The sequence below is a fragment of the Micromys minutus genome, assembly GCF_963924665.1.
Source record: "Micromys minutus genome assembly, chromosome: 1".
Classification (NCBI taxonomy): Eukaryota; Metazoa; Chordata; class Mammalia; order Rodentia; family Muridae; genus Micromys; species Micromys minutus.
Genome location: NC_137969.1, coordinates 61,872,093 through 61,899,803, shown reverse-complemented (window position 1 = coordinate 61,899,803; position 27,711 = coordinate 61,872,093). Strand labels below are relative to the sequence as shown.

The following is a 27,711-nucleotide window of genomic DNA, read 5'->3' as shown; positions in this document are numbered from 1 at the left end:
AATGAACAGGGCAGCAAAGTTCAACAGCTCCATGAAAGGGCAGGTGTGCACAATACACATACATACACACAAACGCACAATTCTAGATGTTTGAGTCAAATGGTAACATTCTAATTTCATTCACTTATTCGTGTGAAAAGGTGTGTTCTTTACTAAAGATGTTGCCAGGAAGAAAGACATGCTTGAATTCTGAACAATCTGGCCTCTTCCCTGCTGGTTTCAGATAAGAAGTCCCACCCTGCTGTCGGCCAGTACCCCAATACTGAGAGCCAAGGAAATGGTGCAGTCTCTCTCAGCAGAAGCTGAAAGCTTGACTCTAAAGGTGAAAACATACTCGAGTTACCAGGACTACTACGATGAAGCCCATCTCCACATAAACGCTCTGAACGTGGAGGAGATCGCTCAGATAGTGATGTCGGAGATCTCCGACATTGAGTGTGACCTGATGCTGAGGAAACTGTTATGGGAAGCACAAGAAGAGTGGGGGACACATTTCTGGGAGTGGAGGAACTGTACTCTCCAAAACATTGATATCGATTTGGTGAAGAACAATGTCTCCAAGTGGCTGCATATAATCATGGTACTGGAAAAAGGTAATGTGGGCTTCTCCAAGCTTCCTACCCACCAAAGGCAAAACATTCTCGCTTTCTCAGATTGTTTGGTTTAAAACAAACAAACAAACAAACCTATGAACACGTTATAAGTGCGCACATTTTCGGGTATTTACAGGCTTACCTAAGAATGATATGGTAGCACTGCTAAAACAGTCAGTGTTAGACTTCAAACAAGAGCTACCCATCATCACGGCACTGGGGAACCCCTGTCTCAAGGCACGGCACTGGGAGGCTCTGCAAGAGATCACCGGAAAGTCAATTGCTCTTGATAAAAACCTCTCAGTAGAGAAACTTCTGGCTCTCAAGGTAAATATAAATAGTCGGCAAGAACGCACCGAATCATGAGGGTTAGTTTTAACTATAGGCAGGGAAGCCTGCAGAGAACAGAAACTAGGAAGCAAGGAGGTTGGCAGTGTGTCTGGGCCAGTGGGGAGTCGCAGACAGGATGTCAGTGGTAGTGGGAGAGGGGGCAAGCTTTCATTTTTATCTTCACGACTGGAGTAGTTTGAGAACAATAACACCTTTTTTGTGTGCAGCAAACATCATTCTTTAACATGCTGGTTCCTATAGAAATTACATTTTATGGGAATAGAAATATCCAATGCCTGTAATTCATTTTATATGCAGTAAAAATGGATTATGAACATATTAGGATATCCTTACCAATAATGATATTTTGTCTGAAATGCCAAATTAGTCACTAACTCCCCACAAAACTCTGTTATATAGAGCTGTGGATATGACTTTTTTTTATAGAGAGCTGGTCTAGCATTCTGGATCCCTGAGTTCTATTCCTAGGACTGTGTAAGCCAACCTGGCATATGGCACATGCCTGTAATCTCAGCACTCTGGAGGTAGAGGCAGGAGGATCAGAAGTTTGAGGTCATCCTTGACTACACAGCCAACTTGAGAATAGCCTGGTCTATATGAAATCCTGTGTCAAAAAGATAACAAAGCAAGTGAGAAGCAATACTACATAAAATATTTAATTTTTGCTAATATCTAACATGACCAAAGCAAGCATATTACAACCATAATTCTGTTGTAAGGAGGAATATGGGAAATACTTTGAAAGAATTTTAGAAGAGAGAGCTTTTAAAGCCGGACTGTTTAAAGTCTCTAGACCTAACCTCAGTCCCTCTTCTGAACTCCAGATGTGTATGAGTCATGTTCCTGTTGATGTTCCCTTTCGTGTGCTCAAGTGCAGTTCAAAAATTTTAACATGCCTTTTATTACACATCTCCAAAATTCTTCTTTTCCCCTGCCCTCCCTGGGCTCAGTAATCAGCAGCTCCATTCTTCCACCTCCTTGTGTGAAATACAGTTTGCATTCTCCCGGTCACCTAGTCTGCACACTATTTAAATCCCTCATAATTTCCTGGCTTAGCCCACTGCCTCCCAAGATGATCTCTGCACCACAGAGTGCTTCCATGAGACAAGGGTCAGTGATACAGCTGAAGTCATTTGAACTAGCATGCTGAAAACCTAGGACCCCTCGTGTGTTTTAATTTCACTGTCTTGGATAATTGGAACTACTCATGAGCAAGTCAGGTGTGTCCTCATCACAGGCGGTCAGCTGATGCCCTGCATGAAACAGTGTCCCGTGGTACCCCAATATACTACTTCTGGGCCATCCTAGACTTAATAACATGATGGGTAGTTTAAAAAGAAAGTCCAGTACAGATTTTAGAGGGTCCAAGTTAGTAAACATGAAGAGGAGTGAGTAAGATTTGCAGATGTTGGAGTGGACCACAGCCCAGGGTCAGAGCACCCCACTTCTCTCTGAGTGATAATGGCAGAGCCAGGGAGAAGACAAGCTGTGGGAAACCCCAGTGAACTTCTCAGAGGTTCTAGTAAGGGAGGCGGGGTCAGCCTATGTAAGTTTACAAAATCCTACATTTCTTAGGCTTGACCAGGAGATGAGAGTCATGCTGAAAGATTTTGTAGGATGTTTTAACCATAATGAATGCATCCATCTGTTTGTAAGCTTCCTTATAATGTTACACATGTCTGTGACAAGGTTCTGTCTAAGAAGTTCAGGCTCTTGGGAACCTATCATGTGAAAAAACATGCCATAAAGTAACTTAGACGAGAAAAAGAGCTGTCCCGCCATAACTGATTATTCGCACTTTTGAGACTTTGTGCTCTAAACTAGCAAGAGGGACTTCATTAAAGGCATTTAGACCCTTCTAAAATTGCCCCAGTATCACTGAAGACCCAATGCTTTGTTCATTAAGCTTTGATCATAGGACTAGATTCACATGGCTCAAGTTTTGTCTTATACATGTCTGTGTCTAGTTTTTATTTTTAACCATCTCCAGTATATCAGGTAAGAAAATTTATCTTTAGCATAAAACTTTTAGGTAGTTGTATGGCTTTTGAAACTATGTTAGCTGAATAATAAATGTTCAAAAGCAAGCCCCTTTCTCAGTGCTGTTTGGTTCATAAGCACTTCTGGTCCTGAGTGCCATCATTGGTAATTTAGATGGTGAACGTTAGTCACTTTCTGGTTTGTAGTCCCCACTGTGATACATTAGCAAAACATAGAAATTAAACCTCATTCTTATCCCTGTAGAGATTATGTATAGGAGAAATGGTAGATTCAGCTTTCTAATAAGAGATACAAACAGCAATCCCAAACAGTTTATTCTACAGGTAGAGACTGAGAAGTTGTCTGAGTCCCTTCTCGTCCAGTGAGTGAATCTACAGATTTTCCTGTCAAGAGCTTAAGGGGACTTGAAGTCACTATACGTGGGAGGAAGGCTTGTCTATTTCACGAATGCATTAAAAAACAAAACAAAACAAAACACCCTTAATCCTGAGGCTGGGGAAATTATTTGCTCCTTTGGGTAGTAAGTGACTTCTTGATTTCAGATGTTCCCATATGAAAAGGAAATCAATGAAATCTCAGTCTCAGCAACAAATGAAGCTGCTCTTGAAAGAATGCTGTTCAAGATCATCGAGCTCTGGAACACGTCTCCCTTGCACCTGGTCCCTCATCTCACCGAGGGCCGCTCCATTCTGATCATCTCCTCCACTGACGACCTGACAGCTCAGCTGGAAGACTCCCAGGCCATCCTTTCCACAATCAAAGGGTCTTCCTACCTCAGGCCAATTCAGGTAATCATGGTGGGCAAAGCTCCGGGGATACTTTCATTCTCTTCTGTCTGGTCAGGTCCACTTTGCCTTCTGCAGACTCATATTCAATTCTCAATTATATGCATCTTTCATATGTTTACAGAGAAGATAGAATATTTAATGGCATGAACACTAAAAATAATTTTATAGAAGTACTTATTATTTATGAGGAAATATCAAAATTTAATTTGGATGGGCAAGATAAATTTAGATGAGGTTAAAAAAAATACTCCCACAAAATATGCTTTTTACCCATTTCTTATAACTCATAGCTGGTAGCCCTGCATCTAATAACTTATATAAATTAATTTTTAAGCTTAATAAACTTAATCAGTTGTGTACTGATAGACTATTCAATAATTATACTAATATAGTTGATATAGAGCTATGTACCTCTATATGAATAGATTAGAGTCATAGAAAGGTATGTGCTCCACAAATGGAATTTATAATATTTGCACATAGGTAAACATATAAGGAAAAGTGTCATTTAGATGGTCTTAAAGAGAAAACAATGTAGTACTAGAAGAGAATGAATTAATTATATTGTCAAATAAAATAAAATAAAATAAAATAAAAACCATAGTCAACAGAAAAAAAAAAAAAAACCACAAGATTCACCAGAAGTAAAATTCAAGAAATATAATTTAGAGTTTGCTTTAGAAACTGGCAGCAAGAACAAAGTTACATATGTGACTTGGCTGCAGTTAGATAAAGCCTTGTGAGAATGTATGGCACAGTACATGCTTTGATTAAAATAAAAACTAGTTGGAAGTTGTAAACCAGGCCTTTAATTCTGGCACTTGGGGGAAATTGAAGCAGTTGGATCTCTGAGTTCAAAGCCAGCCATATCTACAAAGCTTTTCCCAGGCCACCAAGGGCTACTCAGTAAGATCCTGTCTTTAAAAGCAGCCAATCAGTAAATCACTCAATCAATCAATCAATCAATCAATGTCATTTATATTATATTTTATCAGTTATACCTTGATACAATATGAAAGCAAGTGCAGAATAATAAAGAATGCTGGTAAATGCCAAAAGACAAATACAAATGAGTTAAAAGTGATCTTTCAGAGGGATCAGTGGGGTGAGCTCATCTACCGGCTTGCAAATAAGCAATGTATTTATTATCAATTTTTGACCAGTTTCTCACTAGTTAAGAATGTAATAGTTAGAAAAAAAATCTAAACTGTGGAATTTTCCAAATAAAGCCTACTAGGCAGGATGCTAGTGCACGCCTTTAATCCCAGTCTTCTTAAGCAGAGCTAGGCCGACTCTGAGAGATATTGTGTAAGTAAATATACATGTACAGACAGACAGCATAGAGACTGGAATAGCATGTCTACCAAACACCTGATTATCATTCCATGACAGAAATTGTTCAATGGATCATTCATGTTAATTTTATAACCTGTGCGGGTTACATACGTTAGTTTGCATATGTGCAGGTCTTGTGCAAAGACTTGCCTATCATGTAACCTAGGAGAAGGCTGGCGGAACTGAAAACTGAGCTGAGGCAGCCTTGTCCTCATTTATGTGACTCCTTATCAGATTATTATTATAATTCTTGTGTCAATGATTACTGATTGCCTTCCCTCAATCTCTATAATGGGATTGTCACGAAGTAATTTCATGTACTTTAATCGTCACCTGTGGATTCTCACTCTTTTGTAGCATCTCGTGAATGAATGGAACCAGAACTTAACCCTCTTCTCTCAGACCATTGACGAATGGATGGCCTGTCAAAGAAACTGGCTTTCTCTCGAACCGGTCTTTCAGTCTTTAGAAATACAAAAGTAAGAAAAGTACACAGCGTACATATGGGTTTAAAAAAAAAAAAAACATGGGGAATTTAGCTCCCATGATCTTCTAGAAATGATATCTTCAATGAATGAGCATCAGCTGTGGTTTGAATGTGAAATGCCCCCTGTGGGTGATGTGTTTGAATATTTGACCTTAAGCTATTTGTGTTATGCAGGAAGACTGGGGAACCTTTAGGAGACACGGAGTCTTGCAGGAGGAAATGAATCGGTCAGTGTGAGCCTTGAGGTTTCACAGCCTGTGGAGCATCCTATTTGTTCTTGCCTTCCTGACTGTGGATACAATATAACACACCAACACACACACACACACACACACACACACACACACACAAACTGTAGGCCAAAGTAAACCCTTCCTTCCTTAATTGCTTTTAGTCACACATTTTGTCCCAGCAATAGAAAAGTGGTCAGAGCACCATACCATGGGAATGTCACCATAGACAGCCATGGGAAGACCATCATTGCCAGGGGCAGCCCAGACAGGTCTTCTTTTTTGTTGGTTCCTCTTGAGGCAATAGAGGGAGAAGAGGTCTGCAGAGGGTAAAACTTTGTCTTACAAGATATTTAGGGTTGTTGTATAATAATAAAGGTTCTTCTTATCTAAGTCTAAGTTACTTTGCTGCTGCAGCTGACCTGCCTTCTGTGTTCCTCTGAGGCCAGAGACTGCAGTCTCTGGTACTTAGCACCTCATCCTAAAGCATCTGGAGATAAAGTAAAGGATAATGATAGAGCCTTTTCCCTTTTGTCCAGATGCCTCTTGCTTGTCGGGCTGGGGGAAGTTTGAAGCAATAAACTTCTCTTGAATCAGGAAAAGAGAATAAGGTTCACAGAAGAAAAAACTTTTACATAAGCAAATAATCATAAAGTCACATAAGTTTACATACAGATTCATGCATGTGAGTTTATACATTTCCATTCAAACCAGCTTGCATGCATTATCACAGTTACATACTTACACACACATACACACACACACACACACACACACACACACTTACATATGCATTTGGAGCAAAAGACCAAACACCAGTGCAGAAAGAATGCACTCGTTCTGGATGAAATATAATCTCCAATCTTTATTGCATAGAGAAAGAAAAAACTTCTACCCTTTTAATGCTAAATGAATTTAACCCAAGTTTGTAAGAAGAAAACTATGTTCCTTTAATAAAACTAAACCTGCCTTGTTATTAAGAAAAGACCTGGGCTGGAGAGATGGCTCAGCGGTTAAGAGCACTGACTGTGTTCTTCCAGAGGTCCTGAGTTCAACTCCCAGCAACCACATGATGGCTCACAACCATCTGTAATGGGACCCGATGCTCTCTTCTGGTGTGTCTGAAGACAGCTACAGTGTCCTCATATAAACAAAATAAGTACATCTTTAAAAGAAAGGACCTGTCAGTCCCATGGTGAGGAGAAGCCTGCCTGCTCCTTCTGCTCTCTGCAGCTTCTTCTTGTTTCCTTTTTCCCTCTGCATTCTTCACATGAGTTTTTTTACATCACCTATAGTTTGTTTCTAAGTTATTCCACTCTGCCTTCTCCTTCTAATCTCCTGCTCTGAGGTCACAATAACGTTCTTACTCTCAATGCCTTTCTTCCCAATGCTGTGCCTACACTTCTAAGTTCTTCCTGAGTTCAGTTCTGTCTGAAAAGTTCTCAGATCAGTTCTGACTCTTTGTCCTCAGCACGTAGACACCTTTCAGAATGCAGGGTCGCATGCTAAAAAGTTTATCACAAGTTTGCACACAAAAATCAAATCATAAATTGAAATAGAAGTTTACAACAGAGAATGTTTACGTCCAGATCCATTAGGAGTAATTATCTGGCTAAATATCTGTCACAGCTCCACAGGTTCACTGAGAGTTAAAAAACATAACTAAGTTATTAGTGAAGTTGTGTATAGATAAACCCAGTCAAATTTTATCTTTTGCCCTAGCACCTATAATAAATTGTCCTTTTTATGACCTTTGGTTAGTGGTTTTACAACCTCTTGGAATGTGCTCTGGTAGGAGAAAGTCTGGTTACCATCTAAGAGCAGTTAACTGGTGACACTTGGGAGACTGGCAGAGCGCTCATTGCAGTTTTGATTATCAAAAAGGGACTTAGTAGCAGTCCCACTATAAAAGAGCTTAATAAATACTGATATAGTTTTAGGAATTTTTATAGGATCATCATTAAGAATTGAGAAGTCATCTATTTGTCTAGATAGTGTCACTATAAGACAGTCCATCTTTATAGACCTGCAGAGATCTGTTCCAAAGGGGGTGGTCTAATACCCAGTGATTGTCATATATGTTTAATAATAATAGGAAAAGCACATTAATAGCAAGAATCTTTCCTAAATTATTTTCTCCTGGGCCTTGCCTACCAGAGTTCCATTGTAGAGGCTACTCTAAGGCGGTCATCTCAGGAAGATCGCCTGCTAGTCATTAGCTTGTCCTGTGACGGCTCCTGACACATTGTGATTATTTTTTCATTCATAGACTACTATCAGAATCATCTTACACTTGAAAACTTTAGTATGTGTCTCTTTAGTTCCAGAAGACTGGTCTGGTTTGCATGTGAATCAGAAACATGCTTTTTAGCGGCATTCATACATGAGAATATCTCACGTTGCACCGGATAGAATAGAGGGGCATTGGATAAACATCCCACCACCACCCCTTTCATTCCATAGCACTCAAATTAATTGCCTTCTAGCTTCTTAAGGTGCTTAGTCTTGAGAGTGCTCAAGTGGGGACAAATGAGCTTTCTGGGAAGAGTGTGAAGGACTGACCCCATGAATCCTAGACACCATTCTGAAACGAGTAGGGATGGCATATGCAGTTGTAATGCCTGTGAGGTTGTAGAAAACCATAATCATCAGGTTAACTGCTATTTCAGGAACAAAGGTGAACCACCAGAAGTTACAGGCGAGAACTGTTTATGATGAAGTATTCCTTTATAGGGAACAGGACTGACTTTTGTTACACGTGTACAGTTTTCATCGTATGGTTGCTTGTTAACCCACAGTTACAGTTCTGAGCTGTATAGTTCTAAACCTTCAGTTGTTACCTCAGGGGTAAACCCACACACCTAAGGAATGTACCCTTTATGATTACCACAACTATAACCTTTAAATTCAGACTTTAAAACTACTTTTTACTAAAGATGTTTCTTATTAATAAAGATACAAGACAGTTGTTTTTCTACCAAATTTGCTAAGGTGGGAAAGGAGTCTTTAGTTAGGAGATGTTAAGGTGTCTTTACAGTCTGTATAAGGAAACAAAAAAAAAAAAAAAAAAAAAAAAAAGAAATGGAATCAGTAATAAACCTGAAACAAACGAAGGATGAGGCCTAATACCAATGGAAGAGAAGCAGAGATTCGTCCACGAGGGGAGTTCCAAAAAGAATCGGTGAGAGTCACATATCCTGAGAGGGTGGCATTAGAACCTTCCAGAGAGACTGGAAGGGCACTTAACAGAACATGGGTGTGAGGGTTCAAGTGCCTTCCATGATATTTCTGCCATGTTACAGAAACATTTAACACTATCACCCAAAATGAAGAGCAGGAAATGGTGGAAGGTTCTCTGGAGAGTTTAACATATCAGCCCTGAAGTGGGGGACAGCAATGACGAAGGTTTCTTCCCTGGAGAATTCCAAAGACAAAAGTACCAAGTCAGACAATGACGATAGATGTTTCCAACCTGGGGCTATCTGCAAAGACCTTCAACCCATTTATCAGTTAGCAAAACCAACCAAACAAACAAACAAACAAAAACCCTTAAGAGTGCCACTTACAATTGGAGATTGAAAATTGGTTATATGAAATCAGCAGGAAAGAGCCAGGGAACAGCACTGTAAGTTCCTGCTGAGGGGAAAGCCCAGAGGTAAATTCCATAGATCTCCTTTTCCGGAGGGCAATCAGGAGGCAAAGAGGAAGCTAGCAGCTGACTGGAAGACTGCCTCTGACTTCTCCACCTCCATTTCCAAGCCATGGAGAGCTTGAATAGAGTTGGGGCTAACTGTGGATGGGAAGGGAAGCAGAGAGAATAAGTACAACTCTTGAAACTACCCCTCATTCAACTCAACAGCAGCAGGAATAGACTCTGGAATTGGTGGTTTGTGCCATGTATAGGTTTGGATTCTTTTAGCCAATGGGTAAAATAGTGATTCTTCCTTAAGGGAAAAGTTCTATAAGGTGGGTGGCATTTGCCTTCATTTCCTTAGCATCTAAGATTGGGTAACCATCTATGGAGCTTGGCTTTTACTATATACACTGGGATGTATAATCCTGCTTTTAGGCTAAATGTCTCCTCTGCCTCTACACCAAAGTGTGTCACTTTAAAACCCAGATGCTAGGGCTGCCCCCAGAGTCTTCCTAAGCTTCCACGGCAGCTCCCTTTATGGATTGATTAGCTTTCAACTGTGACATAATACCCAATTGACTCGGTGTGCAGATAAGAAAAGTTTGTTTTAGCTACAGCTTGGAAGGCTTCAACTCATGTTTGCTTGACTGGTTGCTTGGGACATGTGTCAGGGCAGTGTATCACAACAGGAGCAGATGGCGGGGAGGGGGGGGCTTTTCCTTCATGGTGCTATAGCTAGGAACAGAGATGTGGGGAGGGGCTGGAGTGTCGATATCTCCTCCAGGTCACATCCCAGTGGCCTAAGTTCATCCTAGTAGAGCCTGTTTCTTAAATGTTCTTCCTCTTCTCGTAGTCTCAGGGGCTGGGGACATACTGGCTTTTGGATATCATTCAAGGTTCAGACTGTAACATCTCTAAGGCGCAGACAGCTTTTATTTAATTTATATAGAATTCTTATATATCTACTTTCTGTTAAGTTAAATCTTGATGTGATAATTGTATGTTTAATCTATTCTGGTTTTTTTTTTTTAATCTTGGAATATATGCTGCTTATACAAAAATAGGACCAATCAAGTCAAGTAAAGCATATCAAATTGTCTTATAAATCCAGTGATATGCTAGCTATCAATAGTAACCTTTCTTCACATTTTGTTTTATTTTTAAAGGCAGCTGTCGGCAGAGACAAAACTTTTCTCCCAGGTGCTTGTCACATGGAAAGAAATAATGTCCCGAGTGCTGAACAAACTTAATGCTCTGCAGATAACCATCACCACGGGCATCCTCGGCATTCTGAAGAGCTGCAACGGGCATCTTGAGAGCATAAAGAAAAGTCTCGAGGTGAACCCAAGGGCAACAGTGCTTCCATAACTGCAGAAACTCCCAGGAGGGTGGACGTTCCTCTTGGCTGCCCCAGTCGGCAGCTGTTCTATCTCAGTGCCTTGTTGTTGTTGTTGTTGTTTAATGAAAGTGCTATCAAAAGAAAAAAAGCTGGTGGGATTAATCAAATAGTCCTCAAGCCAAGGACCAAACCTTCACAATATACCCACATTCTCTCTCCATCTAAGCGAGCATTATGCTGATGAGGTGGTACATTTGAAGTGCCAGAGCTGACACAGAGGGGGTATGTGATGCTTGACGAGGGACAGTGATGTCACTAGCCCTACCATTACTGAGTTGATAAGTACAGCTGGAGTTAGATGCCTTGAGATTTTCGAGCTGGCCAGAAAGGCATCTGGCCTGTGAGTACAATCTCTTGCCCATGGTTTTCCCTCTCGGGTTTTCCGTCACTCATGGCCAATTCTGATTGAAAGATATTAAATGGAAAATTCTAAAAATGATCGGTAAAGTCTTAAACTTAGGAACTGTCCAGGGAGTGATGAAATCTCACCCCATCCTGAACAGGGCCTGCCTCGTGCATGCGTCCTGCATAGTAAACCATTCATTTCTCCTCACCACATCAGCTGCCACAGTCTCCCAGTGCCGTCTCCCAGAGAGATGAAAGGTTCATAGCTCCCCAAGGTTCCAGGCTCACAGAAGGGTCTTTTCTACAGAGAAGTGTGGCTTCTGTATGTGGGTCTTGGGGGAGAGTTATCCCAGCTAAAGAGCTAGTGGTTGTGTATCAAACAGCCCCGAAGCATCATGGGTAAAGAGGAGTGATGAGCTGGAACTTCAGAGGTTTTGATATTAAGGAGCAGGATGCAAAGGAAAGGAAATTACAAGGTCACTTAGAGACAGAACAAAAGTGAAATTACCAGAGTCATAACTGGGCTTTGGAAGTGCCCTGTAACATAAAGACTGACCTTCAGCATGAGGGGAGACTGAGAGATAAGTAGAAACCTTGAGTTTATAAATGGTGGGTCGATGGGCAGCAGCTAAGAGATAGCAAAGGATGAAGAGGATGTCCTGTGTTCTTATAATGAGGGGAATTGCACCGAAAGCAGAGGACTTCTCTAAGAGAGACTGAAAGGGGATGGGGAAGGATGAGGAAAAGGACATCTTAGGCCAGCCTACGATGACTTCCCTGCCTGTGACTGTAAAAACAAACAAACAAAAAAAAAAAACCAAGACTGGAAAGACAGATGGGCTGTGGACCGGAATAGAGATGTGAGGAACTGGGTAGAGAAGAATTTGAGATAGTCTGGAATGATGTGTTCTCTGTGGGGTGACTTCTCATGCAGGGACCAGATAGGAAAGAAAGCATGGGAGGGAGTCCTGGTGGGTGACGCCTGTGCCCTGTCAGGGTGCTAACATATGTGTGGCACACATGTAGCTCAGCTCTGTCCTGGTTGTTCCTTTGCATTAGGTCACTTCTGTTCCCTTTATTTCATTTTTGCCTTACTAAGAAGTACTTTAGCTTTCATGGAGCACGGATTATAATTTTGGCTGGAACTAGTGTGTACACACTGCACCTTTAATACTGTAGGTCAGGCGAGGATGTGATTCCTAAGATGGCTGGACATATGTTCTCAGCTGTCTTTCTTTTGGCCTTGGACAGGACTACCTTGAACTTAAAAGAATGAATTTCCCAAGATTTTACTTCCTCAGCAACGATGAACTTCTTGATATTATAGCGAACAGCAGAAATCCCGAGTCCGTGCAGGTAACAGTGTTATCTTCTTGCACGTGGTATTACCTCCACACTCTTGTCAGGGCACATTTCATGACTAACGCGTGTGTTCTGCTTTGCAGCCTCATCTTGTAAAATGTTTTGAGAATGTCAGACACGTGCTTCTGTGGAAACAGGGCATCGGCCCTCCCTCTGTGAAGATGCTCATCTCTGCCGAAGGGGAAAGCCTAGTGCTGCCCAAGTACGAGGAACGCGCTGCGGCCTAACGCTTAGACTTAGGGCCTCTGTCCCAACCTCCCTGCTTTGAAATCTCAACAGTCCATACAAATTTGCTAAGCAACCTGTTTCTTCACAGATAATGTCTATGTGAGCATAGCCCCGCCCCCTCGCCACCACAGTAATGTAAAGTAAAAACAAAAGAAAACACCCAACCCCAGGCATTGATTCCCACCAGCTTCTGTTCCACATGAATCTGACTTCAGATAGAATGGACATTTGCTGTCTGGGGGATGTTCTGACCTGGGTTTCACTGTGACGGGTTCGTAGGCAAACACAGTCTTCTGTCACACTGATTCAGCGACCTCAGAAGGGTCTCTCACCTCCAGTACTTGGCTCCTCATGCAAACTTTTTTGAGAAAAACAATGCTGTGTCCAAGCCTTGCCACCCCACAAAGTCTCAGCCCAATTTAGGTATTTAAAATCATCATAAAAATTCCAAAAATACCTTATAATACAATTTATCTCTCATGCATTCATTTTTATGTAGAAAATTTTCATGCTGATTTTTGACAGAATTCCCTAAAGTTATATATTTTTCTGTATGATTTTCCAAGTGAAAAAAAATCAATAAGGTACAGTATTATAGTTCTTGGCCCCATAAGTAATATATGTGTGTTGATAACTTATTTTACAAGTTTCTCAAATAAGTGAAATATTATTATCTATAATATTATAGTAATTTAAAAAATTTTTTTAACAAATTATAGGAAAATCCGTGTAAGAGCTGCAATAGAACAGTGGATGGTAAATGTAGAAAAAAGCATGTTTGATGTGCTGAAGAAGTAAGTACAGTGTTTGAATCCTGAAAAAAATATATATATATATATAGTGTGTGTGTGTGTGTGTGTGTGTGTGTGTGTGTGTGTGTGTGTGTGTGAAAGAGAGAGAGAGAGAGAGAGAGAGAGAGAGAGAGAGAGAGAGAGAGAGAGAGGGAGGGAGGGAGAAAGAGAGAAGGGGGCAGGGAGATAGAGAATGTAAAACTTGGATGGCTACCAATCTAAGTGAATATTCAATATTCTCCTTGTTGTATATTAGTCTGTCATTGCCATCCACTTACAGGGATAAAGTATCTCAGAGTATAAACTTTTAAAAAGAATTTAACTAGAACCGTTATGTCACATTTCTATTTTTTTATTAAAAGCTTTCTTAACACTTTTATAAATTATCAGTGTATTGGCTTTCCCTTGCCTCTGTTTCTGTCTTGGGGTGATAGGTGATAGGTAAACTAGAAAGATGCCCCCCTGTAAAAATTATTTGTGAAGATAGTATTTTCAGCTTCTTACCCTTGATAACATTGTAGTTCAAAGCTAATATATGTATCCTCTTGAGCTTATATATATTTCTACTAATCCAGCTGGAAGTTAACAAGCAGCTTTAAAATATGTATTATTCAAAAACACGTGTTCAAATTAAGACGCCAATGGTATTAATGCTTCGTCATTAAATGGCATAATCACTGAGCCTGTATGGATAATAGGAATTTTGTGTTTATAGATTTATAACTCAAGGTATTGAAGACTGGAAATACCATGCTTTTTCCGACTGGGTCATGTCACATCCAGGGCAAGTGGTCCTCACTGTGGTGAGTTCATGTTACCTTGAGTTACAAAGAGAAGATTTATTGTATGGTTGCAGTGCTAAGAAATCAAAATAATGAAAAATAAATTATCATGAAGGGTAATAATATATCCTGGTTATCTTGAAATATATTTAAAAATAAGGTAGATATATTTATAGATACACAAATGATATAAGTACGGTAAAATTATTACAGGAAACTGCTGGTATGCATTCTAGAATTCCTTCACATTTTTAGAGTTTAAAAAAATCTTCAGATTATAATATGAAATTAAGATAACCAGTAAGTTATTTTCTTAAAGGTATTGACTACAACACATTATGACACACTTTTTATTGTTACCTTAAAAAGTTACTCCAGACTTGGTGACTTAAAACTATTCAGTTTCTTATATTAAAAACGTGTGTGTTATGCTCCCTACTGAGATCAAGGTGTCAGCAGGATTACCTGGAGGCTCTTGGAGGGAAAATTTAAATTCTGGCCTCCACTAGTCCCTAGAAAGTTACCAGCATACCTCAGCTTGTTGGCCCTTCCTCCATCCTCAGAGCTGGTCCTATTGCATCTTTCCCAGCTTCCTTCTCCAGTCCCATCTCCTGCTCAGAGAGAACAAAGTCTCTAGTTGTAAGGATTCATGTGACAGATAACCCAGAACAATCCCTCCATCTCAAGATTCTTAGTCATATCTGCCCTGGCTCTTTCTCCATCTTTATAGGTGCTGGGGTTAGGACGTGAATGACTTTGTAGGAAGCCATTGTTCTGCATACGTGTTAGTGTGAATATTATTGCTTTTCTTGAGGTTAAAGGAATAAAAGGCTGCAGTGAGGGCTCAGTGTTTAAGAGAACTCGCTGCCTTACAGAGGGCTCACGTTCAGTTCCCAGCACCCACATGGTAGCTCACAACCTTCTGTAACTATGGCTCTATAATACGTCTCTCATGAAGGCTCCTGCATACATGTGGTGCACATTTGCACAAGCAGGTACATGGATATGCACATAAACAAATAATTTTTAAGACAAAAGGAGTTTTAGAAAAATGTGATACAAAGAAAAACAAAATTGTCAGTTGTTCTAAGAAGTTGTTGAATTCTCCCTCAGCCAAAAAAAAAAAAAAAAAAGTATGAAATAAGACAAAAGAGGGACCCCAAGGGGAGCAGCCTTTAAGAAATAGGTGAAAAACAACCCCATGCAAGTACCGAAAAGGAGTGGGGGGGGGGGGGGTGGAGAAGGAGGTAAGAGAGTAGCCACCAAAGCTGAGAAGATGTCTTTTTATTTGTGTCTTTGTTCTTTCACTAGAAAAACTGAATGGTCATAAGAAAAGTGTGTTGGTCCTAATTTTTAAGGCGTCTAGAGGTCTGTGTCGTGGTTAGAATGTGAAATGTACTCCACACCCCTGTGTTTGAGCACTTGAACCCAGCTAGAGGTGCTGAAAGCTTGTCTAGAATAAGCTGGTCTTCAGGGGTTGGGGCTGGGAGGCAGACCTTAAGGTTTTTCAGCCCTGGCTAACTCCTTGTCCTTTCTCTGTGTGAGAGCAAAGAGCCTCCTGCCCCTGATCCCACAGCTGAAAGCTGCTATTCTTTCCACACTATGCCTTTTCCTGATACAACAAATCACGAGCCAGGATTAATCCTTACTAAGTTACTTCTTTGTTGTGGTAAATACTAAAAATTCGGGCAAACAGTCCACCGCACCATGCCATGTTACCCCCTTCCATTCTCTGTCCCTGAGCAGTCTCTCTGCCCCCATTGCTAGCCACCCTCCTGTGACTCTCTGCCACAAACTCCGCTCACATTCCCAGCAACCGCCCCCTTGTAGTTATTGTCACAATTCCCACTAGCCAGACAAAATCAAAACTCTAGAAACTTGTAATTTAACAATCAGATTTATCTCAGTAAATTTAGACTACACAAAATGTCCACACAATAAACTCAGGTCCAATTGATATGATTTAATCTGCCTACCTAGATAAGACAAACTGTCCTATAATAATCCATAAGATGTTATAAGACATTCATAGCTATCTGTGTCTATCCAAAGCCACAAGGAGACCGATCCTCTTCATCCTCCTCCATCTTGCCTTCTCTCTTTCCTGGCTTCTCTCCTCTGTTCCAAAACTCTGTCCTTGCCTATCTTTTTCACTGTCCAATCACAGGCCTTGCCTTATCTTGTGCCTGCCCTCCCTGCATATTAACCACAACACTTCTTGTCAGGTATTTTGTCCCAACAATGAGCAATCTCACTAATACAACCTGAAACTGGATTGCTTGTCAAGTCATTCGGGTCAGTGTGAACACTGGAGACCAGTTAACTGGAGAGATGTAGGTAGCAAGCCTGTGCCGTGAGTAACCATTATTAAATATTGCAGAAAGCATATTTGACTTACAGGATTCTTAGTTAAAACCAAGTCCCCAGTTTTAAGTTGTCTGAACCATCCAATTCTCAAGTTTTCATTAAGATCACCTAGACTATAGACAGAAAACCTGCTCCCCTGAAAAGCTAGTGTAAAATGATTCTGAGAAAGAGACAAAATCACGGGAGGCTCTATATGGTTCTGTAGTTTGACAAATTCAAACAGTCCAGTCTGACCTAAGAGTAGCTCTTTGCCAGCTAGAGGCCGAAGAGCGCTCAACAACAAGTAGCAGCTGTAATTTGCTCTTACAATCAGTCACTCCAGAGTGGATTTTAGTCTTAGTCACTGAATGCACTTCTGCCTGGGTTCCCCAACCTTCATTACCCATTGCCCATTTCTCATCCCAGTGTGTAATTTATAGTTTCCTAGAATTTACAAGTCTCTTGACCTCTGCATAAAGTTGCCTCTAGATATAAAGATGTTTTTGAAAGACTGGGACAATAAGGTGACACTATATATTGTCCACGAAGAGTTTTTTTCCTATATAGATTTGTCCATGATATAACAATTAGTAATATATAGTAAATATATATCATAAATATAGTAATTTCTCTCTATCAATAAATGTGTCACCATTCTAGAGTTGGTGGGGCCTTGGGAAACTTTGCCGATAAACAAGGTGGACTACAGTCTCTCACCATAGCCAGATGTGTTCAGAGCTTCTCCTTTCTGCTACATGTGAAAGGAGCATGAAAACACATTCTAAGGACAATTCCGTGTATTTGAAAAAATCTGAGGTTACAAGACTCTTGTTCTGTTTTCTTAGAGTGTTCTCATGAGCCCTGGGAATTCTCCTCACACAACTGTATTCCTGGACCATATTCCAACCTAAGTATATCAGTAAACTTCTTTTTACACCCTTTCCTGTAACCACCTTAACTGAGAGGACTCCCTCAGAGGGAGGAGTCCTCAGTAGCTCTTTCCCTCCCATGATGGAATATTTATGAGCAGTCTTGGTGGTGTGGTCTTGGGGTGTGGTCTTGGGGTGTGGTCTTGGGACGTGGTCTTATATAGATAAGTGTAGCTGAAGTAATGCAGTGAGTTCATGGGCCCAAGGGCCATTTCATATTCAGGGAATATTTTATTTGCAGCATGCCTCCTCATCTTCTGGCTCTTGCATCATCTGCACTCCTTCCTTGATGCCCCTCAACCCTTGGTGGGCATCAAGGTGCTCTCATACAGAGAAAGGACAAGGAGTTAGCCAGGGCTAAAAAACCTTAAGGTCTGCCTCCCAGCCCCAACCCCTGAAGACCAGCTTATTCTAGACAAGCTTTCAGCACCTCTAGCTGGGTTCAAGTGCTCAAACACAGGGGTGTGGAGTACATTTCACATTCTAACCACGAATTCCCTCCATCAACATAGATCTCGTCACTTGAAGCTGTAAATCATGCACTGTCATTGCATGCTGTATGCAGTGGAACTCCTGAATGTGTAGTATGTGTATTCTGCCCACATACTTCCCAAGCCTTGTCCCTAACAACTTACCAATGTGATGAGTGTGTGCCTACCAACATCTTATCAGAGTTGGTTGCCAAATAGTGTTCCCCAGGGAAGAACACAGCAATTGGTTGTCCAACATCAAATGGTCAGCCCTGAAAACATACAAGTAATAGTATAGAGATTGAGCAGATTGAATTTATGTGTGTGTTCCATATATATATATGCATATTCCTAATGTGTATACATATTCCTGATGTGTATATTTCTATGTGTGTATATGCCTAATATATATTATATTATATATTCCTGTATTTTCTAATGCATTGTGTATATACATATATTTCTAATGTGTGTGTACATATTTCTAATGTGTGTATATATATCTTCCTAATATGTATACATATATATATATATATTCTTATATGTTCCTAATGTGCATTACATTTAAGTAGTAACAACACTTAATGAAAAAAAGAGAGACCATAAACTTGAAACAGAGCAAGAAGTCTGTGGGAGGGTTTAGAGGGAGGAAAGGGAGGGGGACATTATGTAATTATATTATAAGCTCACAAAATCAAAGAAATGCATTCTTAAAAAGTTAGTTCCTGCTACCTGCAGAAAAAGAATGTTGATCAGTGCCGCAGGTTCCTACCATCTATCTTTTTAACCTTTCTCTGGAAAAATATCACCACAATATATACTTCCTCTATGCCAACGATTCCTATTTCTATAACTATACATCTCTGTATGTTTTTAAGTGCTTCAAATTCAGCACAGCTCAAAGTAAATCCATGATGACTCCTTATCCAAGCATGACCTTCTCCCAGAAGATACTACCTAGACAAGAGACTGATTTTACAAACTTGGCAGCTTTCCTGATCATTTCCTTCCTCTAATCTCCACAGTCAGTCTGATTTTAACCTCGCTGGTTCAGGCAGCTCTCATATGCCTGGGAAGAATGAATCTGAGGGATGAATCAGATAATAGAAGTTACATAATGTCTTTTAACTACAAATACAATTATTTTGTGCTAGGAATATTACATTAGAGTATTGTGGAGAAGACACCACTAATTTAATTTGGGGTTTTTCTACCATTGTGAATATGCTCAGATTTTAATTTAATGATCATGTGTTAAGAATGTAAGACTTATTCCCTGGAGCAAGAACAATGTATGAATGACTATACAGTTAAAGAAAGGGACACCCTTTCCTGTAACCACCTTAACTGAGAGGACTCCCTCAGAGGGAGGAGTCCTCAGTAGCTCTTTCCCTCCCATGATGGAATATTTATGAGCAGTCTTGGTGGTGTGGTCTTGGGGTGTGGTCTTGGGGTGTGGTCTTGGGACGTGGTCTTATATAGATAAGTGTAGCTGAAGTAATACAGTGAGTTCATGGGCCCAAGGGCCATTTCATATTCAGGGAATATTTTATTTGCAGCATGCCTCCTCATCCTCTGGTTCTTGCATCATCTGCACTCCTTCCTTGATGCCCCTCAACCCTTGGTGGGCATGATATAGATGACCCACCTAGGGCTGAGCACTCCACCATTTCTCCTGCACACGACCCTAATGAAATCCACTGGGATACACAGGCACACGAGGAAGAAGAGGGGCTTCAATAGGAAAGGAATGGGTGCTGGGAAGTAAAATGTCTACAATTCATTATGTACATATGTGAAGCCATCAAAAAATAGAACAAATTTTAAAAGCCTAAAATTTAGAAAATGTAAGTAAGTCATAAGCATCAGTCAAAATGCAGTCTTAAGCTTTCAAATGTATGTGCACTTTTCTTCCCACACTGGTCGACCCTCTATAGCTATAAGATTTAATTCATGAAGACAAATACTAATTAAAATAAAGCTATATGCTTCTATTAACCTGTATTTCCCTCCCTTTTATTTTCAGAGCCAGATTATGTTTTATAACGACTGTATGCAAGGTTTTATGAGTTATAACCCAAGAGAAAAACTAGAGGCAGTTCACACCTGTATGCTGCGTCATCTGGAAGACATCGCGGTGCTGGTCACACTGAATACTAGCAACCTACGTGTGAAAACCATGCTGGCATCAACGGTGATCATCTATGTCCACTGCAGGGACATCCTGTCAGATCTGCTAACTAAGAACATCTTCAGTGCACAGGACTTTGAGTGGACCAGGTAAGTGGCCAAAGATTATGACCACATTACACATTCTTACATATAGACCATTACGTTCTCTGTTTCAAACTTCATCTTGCAAACTGGTTGGCACTTCAAGAATTAATTGTTCATCTATTGGTGTGGTCCTCCCTGTAGATTGTCCTGAAGCTGTTGTATTTTAATGTTAACTCCACTTCCCCAAGAAGGGCTGCCTAGTCACGTGACTCCAACTGAACCTTCCCATTTTAATTAGTAAAATAAAGAAAAGCCAGTGACTGGCCAGGGCTAGGGAAGTAGAGAGGGCTGAGAGCTCTGAGGAGGCCAGATGACAGAGGGTGAAGGTCGTCGTGGCAAGATAGAGTTTCCTAAGGACAGCTATACCCAGGTGATATTGATTGGTGTTAAAAAGCTATGAACAGGTCTAGCATCTCATACAGAAGGGCAGTTTGTATCTTTGTCTATTTGATGAAATCTTGTGTGTAGAGGGTTTGTGGAAAAAAGAGAGTTGAACATATAAATCTGTATGAAAAGCCATCAGGCTGTAGAGTTGTGTTGTGTGGGATTTGGGGGTACAGAAATACCCCAGGACAGAGGCGGAGAACAGGCAGTAGTAAACCGCCAAGAGAAGGGAGTTGCGTGTACGAGTTGGGCCGTGGCGGCTCAGACCAGGCTCCAGAGGTTCACCCCCGCCTCCGCATTAGGGTCAGGCCTAAGGAGTTGAAACTTCAGGGCCAGTAAAGAGATAAAGCGATTTTTATTTCTTAAAATTTACGGCAACACCTTCCCTTGTTTCCTTGGCCTTCGTCTTCTCACTTCTGTCTCTCTGTGCCCTGTCCTTCTGCACTGATGACGCTATGTGTGAGCCTTCGGCTGTCGCTGGACCTAGAAACAGGTTTCAGCAGAGGTAATGAGAGGTCTCCCCGGTGCCTCGTTTTCTATCAATGAGCTATCAGTGTGGAACAGACAAGGTAGAAGAAACTCAGAGAAGAACATTTCTAGACAACTTTTCCAACTCAGAAACGGAGTCAGGAAGGATTACAGAAAGCTGCTACCCCACTAGGCGAGACTGAGCATGGGCCTCATACGAGAAATGAAAAGGTTTTCTGACTTTGCCCATGGTCACACGTCCTCTCATTTAAGAGTCTGCAAGGTGGCAGCATACAAATAGTCTTACGTACCTTTTACCTTAAATTTCATTTGACAGTTGACTCGGGGTGTTTTTAATTTATTCATAATCTTCTCTGCTGCTCCAGAAGGCAATTAGAGTTGTAAATAAAGATGTACAGACAAGAAATTACATCATACTATAAACTGCAAGTGCGCAGAGGGAAGAAGTCACTCGAAGGTGGGACCAAGTGGCTGTGCAAGGGTCCTAGTAATTCTGGATTGTTCCAGCCTTCCATTTGTAGTTCAAAAGCAAAACAGCTCTAAACCGTTAAAAATGTGTAAGGATTATTAGACTATTATAAGTTTGTACCTTATGGTTTCTAATATCTAATACAGCCGAGAGTAAGATTTATATTCCCACTTACTTTAATGATTTGATTTGTTTGCCTTATTATTTTCACACAGCATATATTTTAATTATATTCTTTCCCTCCCCCAGATCCTCTCCAACTTTTCTGCCCACCTAACTCCCTCTCCCTCTCCCCCCCCCATCTCTCTCAGCATGGGACTCAAATTGGGCCAGTCCATTTGTAAATGTGTTTTTTAAAGTGGCCATTTTTCTTTATTTTTGGCTAGCTCCCAAATGAATGAGACAAAAACTGTTAAGGTTTATTTGATAAGTTTTACAATACAATAGCTGATCAGTTATTAATGTATTCTAATCCTCTAAACCAATCTGGCTATCTCCTAACCAAGAGATACCTGTAATTTAATATTGGTCTGGCTCTCTGGGCTTCAGGTGTTTTTCTATGCCATCTCTCCCAGACCTCCTTCTTGGATAATCTTCTCTTTCTCTTTCTGTCCTCACACTTCCTCTGGCTGGCAGAAGTCCAACCCTGTTCTCTTTTCTGCCCAGCCATTGGCTGGGTAGCTTTTATTGACAAGTCAGAGAATAAATGTTTACACAAACTTGAAACAGGAGATTCTTAGAATAATTATTATCACAATGCCCTGTCCAGATTGCAATGTCCAGATATGGGGGAAGGGAAATGAGCATTTGAGTAATACAAGGATAGTCTCCATACAGTGCACAATAACTCTATGTGTAAGGTTATTGGTTGGCTGTTACCTCGTTTTCTGCCCTTCCCTTTCGTACCCCTGCACTTCCCACAAGCAGGAATAAGTGTAGGTCAGAGGTTTTATGGCTAGGTTGGTGTCCCTACCGCTCCAACAGAAGTCTCGCCTGGTTACAGGAGGTGATTGTTCTATGTTCTGTATCCTCTATTGCTGGGAGTTTCCCCTTGGGCCACCTTCATAGATTCCTGGGAGTTTCCACTGCCTAGATTTCTAGCTTGTCCCAGAGATTACCATCCTCCCCACACACACCGATTCCAGTTCTCTCTCCCAGTTCTCTCCCTCCATACACCCCAGATGTCAAGTTTCTTTCCTTCTCAGTTGGATGCAAGCATCCTTACCTTGGGCCTTACTTGTTACTTAGCTTCTTTGAGTCTATTCCCAGTTTTCTGAGAAACTGCCAAACTGGTTTCCAAAATGGTGGAGGGTGTCGTTTTCCTGATTTCTTTCGTAGTCCACTTGTCGTTTATAGATAGGAAGCTACTGGTTTCCACGTGTTAATTTGATATCCCGATACTTTGCTGAAGGTATGTATCAGGTGTAGAATCTTTAGGGTCTTTGATACACACAATCATGTCATCTACAGAAAGGATTTTTATTTTTACTTCTTCCTTTGCTATTTGTAACCCCTTGATCTCTTTCCAGTGTCTTATTGCTGTAGCTAAGACCTCAAGCACTATATTGAATAGGTATGGGGAGACTGGGCAATCATGTCTTCTTTCTGATTTTGGTAGAAATGCTTTGAAATTTTCTCTTTTTAGGATGACAGTGTCTATGTGCTTGATGTAAATTTGACTTATTAAGTTTAAATGCGTCTTTTGTATTCTTACCCTCTCTAGGACTTTTATCATGAAGGGGTGTTGGATTTTTCACAAAGACTCTTTTGTATCTAATGAGATGACGATGATGATAATGGTGATGATGATGATGATGATGATGTGGTTTTTGCTTATTTGATGGACTGCCTTTATTGATTTAGGCACCACACTGTCCCTGTGCCTCCAGAATGAAGTCAACTCAATCATAGGGATGACACTTTCTGATATGTTCTTGGCTTACCAGTTTTTTTTTTTTTTTTTTTTTTTTTTGAGAATTTTTTCCATCTATGTTTATAAGGGATATCAGTCTATAGTTTTCTTTATTGTTTAATCTAGGTGTGGCTTTGCTATCAACGTAATGGTGGCTTCATAAAAAGAATTTAGAAGTATTCCTTCAATTTTATCTTGGGGAATACTTTGGAAAGTATTGGGATTAGTTCTCTGAATGACTGGTATTAGATTCTGCACTGAATCTTTCTGCCCTTGGCTATTTTTTAGGTTGGGAGATGTTAAATTACTGCTTCTTAATATGAAGAGTTTAAAAATGATTGTTTCTCTGTACAAAAAAAAAATGATTTTTGCTCAAATAATGCACGAGTATTGATTTCAGACATCTGCAATACCGATGGAACGAAAAACAGAAGCTGTGTTATGTGCTCCAGGCAAACACCAGCTTTGTTTACGGCTATGAGTACTTGGGCTGTGCCCCGAGGCTTGTCATCACTCCCCTCACAGAACGGTGCTGGCTCTCTCTCTCTGAGGCACTGTACTTCAACCTGGGAGGCTGCGCTGCTGGGCCTTCAGGCACCGGAAAAACCCAGACAGTTAAGGACCTGGCAAAAGTAAGTAGCTACTGTATCCAGCATTTCGGTCATACAGACTTCTAATTGCACATTAAGCTTACACTATTTCTGCAGTTAAAATGTTCTTTGTATTTACCAACACATCCGTTAAGTGATGCACCCCCTCGACACAATTTCAAATGCCTAATGTGGGAAAGGACTTGGGCCCTCACTAAACCAACTGTCCTTGAGTTTACCCAGAATGCCACTGTTCCCGTAACTAATTCACAGTGTGGGAGGAGGGGAGGAAGTTTCTCATATTGGTCTGGTTTCCTTTCTAGACCTGGTATATGAATAATTTTTATACTATATTTTTTTCTCAAAAACTTAATAGAAATATTGTCTTACCCTGGCAGTCTAGGTTTTTGGGGAGTCTTTACTTTGTGGAGAACTATGTTAAGACAGTGTTTTTTGTTTCCCAGAGCTTCGGGAAACATTGTGTGGTCTTCAACTGTTTTGAAGATTTGGATTATAAGGTAAAGCTTAAGCATATATACTAAAAATAATATGCATGTAAAATAATTGGCTGAGCAATGAAAAAAGCTAAGAAAAATATAAAAATAGGCATTGATAAGACTATAAATACTATTCGTTCTTTTAATAAGTAGAAAATAGAAGCCTAGAACCTAGTTAAAATTTAAAACATGTATTAATTTTTCTTTAAATGGTTTAACTGAGTTCCTTAAAGCAATAACTCCCAATTTTATGACAGTGGGATTCTTCATAAACAAAACTTACATATAAAAGTATGAATATATATGAATACATATAATTGAGGAGATGTCTTTATTACAAATTTAAGTTTTTTATTCTGAACATTTATTTACTGAAAAGGTAATTATTAAAGGCAGAGAAGCTACAATGATTAATACCAAAAACAGTTATAAAAATAATAATGATAATTGTCAAAGACATGCCTAGCAAAATCTTGAAATGTTTTTATGGAAGCTTAATATTCCGCTATATATCTGTTACAAATTTAACTCAAAGTTACCAAGCACTATAGTTTGGGGTGAGCCATATCCCCAACTCTGTGACTTCTGTTACATGTTGGTTAGCGCTCCAAACATCCCGAGGTGAGATAAGATCTGATTATCTGGATCCCCTAGAAGGGGTGTGTCCCTCTTGCCTTCAGCATAGGTCACAGCCATAAAGATTTCTGTATTCGCCTTCTCGGCATCTGTCAGAGCAGTTCCTCTGACAGGGTAAACGTTCCCCTCTGGCCTCAGTGGAAATTGTTACAGAGTTAGGGTTCACGATGGCTTGTGATAGAAAAAAAAAAATCTGTCCCAAACTTCTAAACACCGCTTCCCGCGCGGTCAGGAGCTGCAGCACTCGGTTGTGGCTGTGTGGTAGTTTCCTCAGAGGACCTCCGCAGTCCTGGGGACATCAGGGGTGGGATTCACTGCAGAGTCCTTTTGCTGCAGGCAGAGCTAGGATAGCAAGGACGAGTCCGGCAGGTGGCAACAGAGTCCAGGTGTCCCATCTTCCATCACTGTATATACAGGGAAGTGAACATCAGGCGAATGCTTCCAATACGACCGGTAAAAATGTTATCTTTCACACCAATAGGGCTTTTAACAGACTGCACCTGTTTCAGTAACACGAGCTCACAAGCTCCTGGGAACCAAGTGTTACCCCTTCCACCCCCACCTCCCCATCCCTTCAACCTCCATCATGTGCCTCACCTGTAGCCCAAGGTAGGCCACAGGGAGCCCGCCTGCAACTCCCATCTGCTGCAAAAAGAGTCAAAAAGACTTCGACCTGGATGCAGCTCCGAGCCCTACACGGCTTTGCACAGTTAGTTGTCAGCTGCACCTGCACAGGTCCTGGAAAGCAGGCGTTTGCTATTTGTGTGTAAGCTTTCAAAAGAAACAGAGCAGTGAACTGAGTCTGAGCAACCACTGAACTTTCTATGGAGCGAGAAACGCAAAAGATGTTTCCTTGGTTTGGGTAGGTGAGAACACATGCAGTTTAGTTGCAGGTGGCAATGTTTTCCTGTACGGTTTCTGTAATCAGTCCTTCTTCTTCTTCTTAAGATAATTGGAAAATTATTCTTTGGGCTGGTGCAGTCGGGAGCTTGGTGCTGTTTTGATGAATTCAACCGAATCGACATAGAAGTCCTCTCGGTCATTGCCTCGCAGATCCTGTCGATCAAGATTGCCAAAGACAGCTATTCCGTCAGGTACTCATTTACCATGTAACTAGTGTTAAGTGCTTTTCTTAAATAAGTTCTGGGGTCTGGTTGCTGTTTTGTGTAGCACATAGCAAAATGAAGGACACTTGCTTTCTCTGCACGTTCCCCCTGATCGGGGGAAAATATATGTTTTTAGAATGAAAAATATATTTCCTCTGGTAAACAGTGTGTGCGTGTGTGTGTGCGTGTGCGTGTGTGTGTGTGTGTGATCTCAATGCCAGTTTAAAAGTGTCTACCCTACTTTCACAGGAGCCACCAGAAGTGGACGCAGGTATGTTCTAGTTACCATTTTTTTCTTCTATCTTTGAATCTCCTTCATCGTCAGATGTTACACTTAAAGAAATAGAGTAAGAGTTAAGAATTTTTTTTTCTTTAATTCTTCATGGATTTTTTTTTTTTGTAATTCTAAACCCATTTAAAAACAAAAACACTGGCTACATTCCTGAAGCCTCCTGTCTCATCATTCTAAACTGAGGTGGGTTTTTGAAAAGCCACGATAAAATATGTTTCAGTTACCAGTGTTTTCTCTCCGGATGCATTCAGGAGCCTGCATGTTTTGATTTGGGGATGCGAGTGGATCTTTGGAAATGTGATGTGTCTAACTCATGCCAGGGGGCGCTAACTTGTGGCTTTACTTGGGTGGATTTCGTTGTTAGGTTCCAGGGCTTGCAGATCTATGGATGGAGATGGGAGCATAGTACATCTCACCACCCTTCTTAATCTCTGCAAAGTGCTCCGCCCAGCGATCGTCCTGGTTTTATCCTAGCTCCTCTGCCTCTCATGCTTTAACTGCCCTCTACAGGAATAAATGGCTCCAGAAAGTCTTTTCACTTTCCTTGCGACTGTTGCCACTAATGGGAGACAGGTGTCTTTACAGAGCATCTGTCTCACAGTTGCCCGAATTTTTTTTTTTTTTTAAATTTTTGAGATTTTTATCCATTACTGTTTTATGGCCTATTTGCCTTCGTATGTGTCTGCGCATCACAGCCATTGAATACCCACGACCTGAAGTGACAGACCACTGTGAGCCACCATGTGGGGGCTGGAAACCAAACATGGTGTGCAAGAGGCAGCCTGTGCTGAGCCCTCTCTCTCAGTACGTTTTAACTGGAGACAGGGAGGCTGGAAGTGGGCCTCATTCCCAGCAGCAACTCTGCTGTGCCCACTGTTCTGGACAGTCTTCTAGGCTAAGCTTAGTAAGTGAAGTCTTCCTGGGGTGGCGTGCCAGGGTGAATCAATTCATCTGCCAATGCCCAGCAGCAGCCAGTTCCAAAATCTTC

The 27,711-nt window shown here is 40.8% G+C and overlaps 1 protein-coding gene across 1 annotated transcript in view; it reads left to right on the top strand.

The window, feature by feature from the left end:
* DNAH14 (dynein axonemal heavy chain 14) overlaps positions 1–27,711 on the top strand; it is a gene marked incomplete at both ends in the record, with an annotated part of 218,518 nt that overhangs the window by 47,662 nt on the left and 143,145 nt on the right. The window contains 13 exons of the mRNA XM_080925129.1: positions 224–593; positions 730–920; positions 3,488–3,733; positions 5,426–5,547; positions 10,586–10,757; positions 12,415–12,519; positions 12,609–12,727; positions 13,473–13,547; positions 14,260–14,347; positions 20,098–20,351; positions 24,003–24,234; positions 24,657–24,710; positions 26,274–26,419. Coding sequence (XP_080781255.1) covers positions 224–593; positions 730–920; positions 3,488–3,733; positions 5,426–5,547; positions 10,586–10,757; positions 12,415–12,519; positions 12,609–12,727; positions 13,473–13,547; positions 14,260–14,347; positions 20,098–20,351; positions 24,003–24,234; positions 24,657–24,710; positions 26,274–26,419 — 2,174 coding nt within the window. The remainder of the gene's footprint in view (positions 1–223; positions 594–729; positions 921–3,487; positions 3,734–5,425; positions 5,548–10,585; positions 10,758–12,414; positions 12,520–12,608; positions 12,728–13,472; positions 13,548–14,259; positions 14,348–20,097; positions 20,352–24,002; positions 24,235–24,656; positions 24,711–26,273; positions 26,420–27,711) is intronic.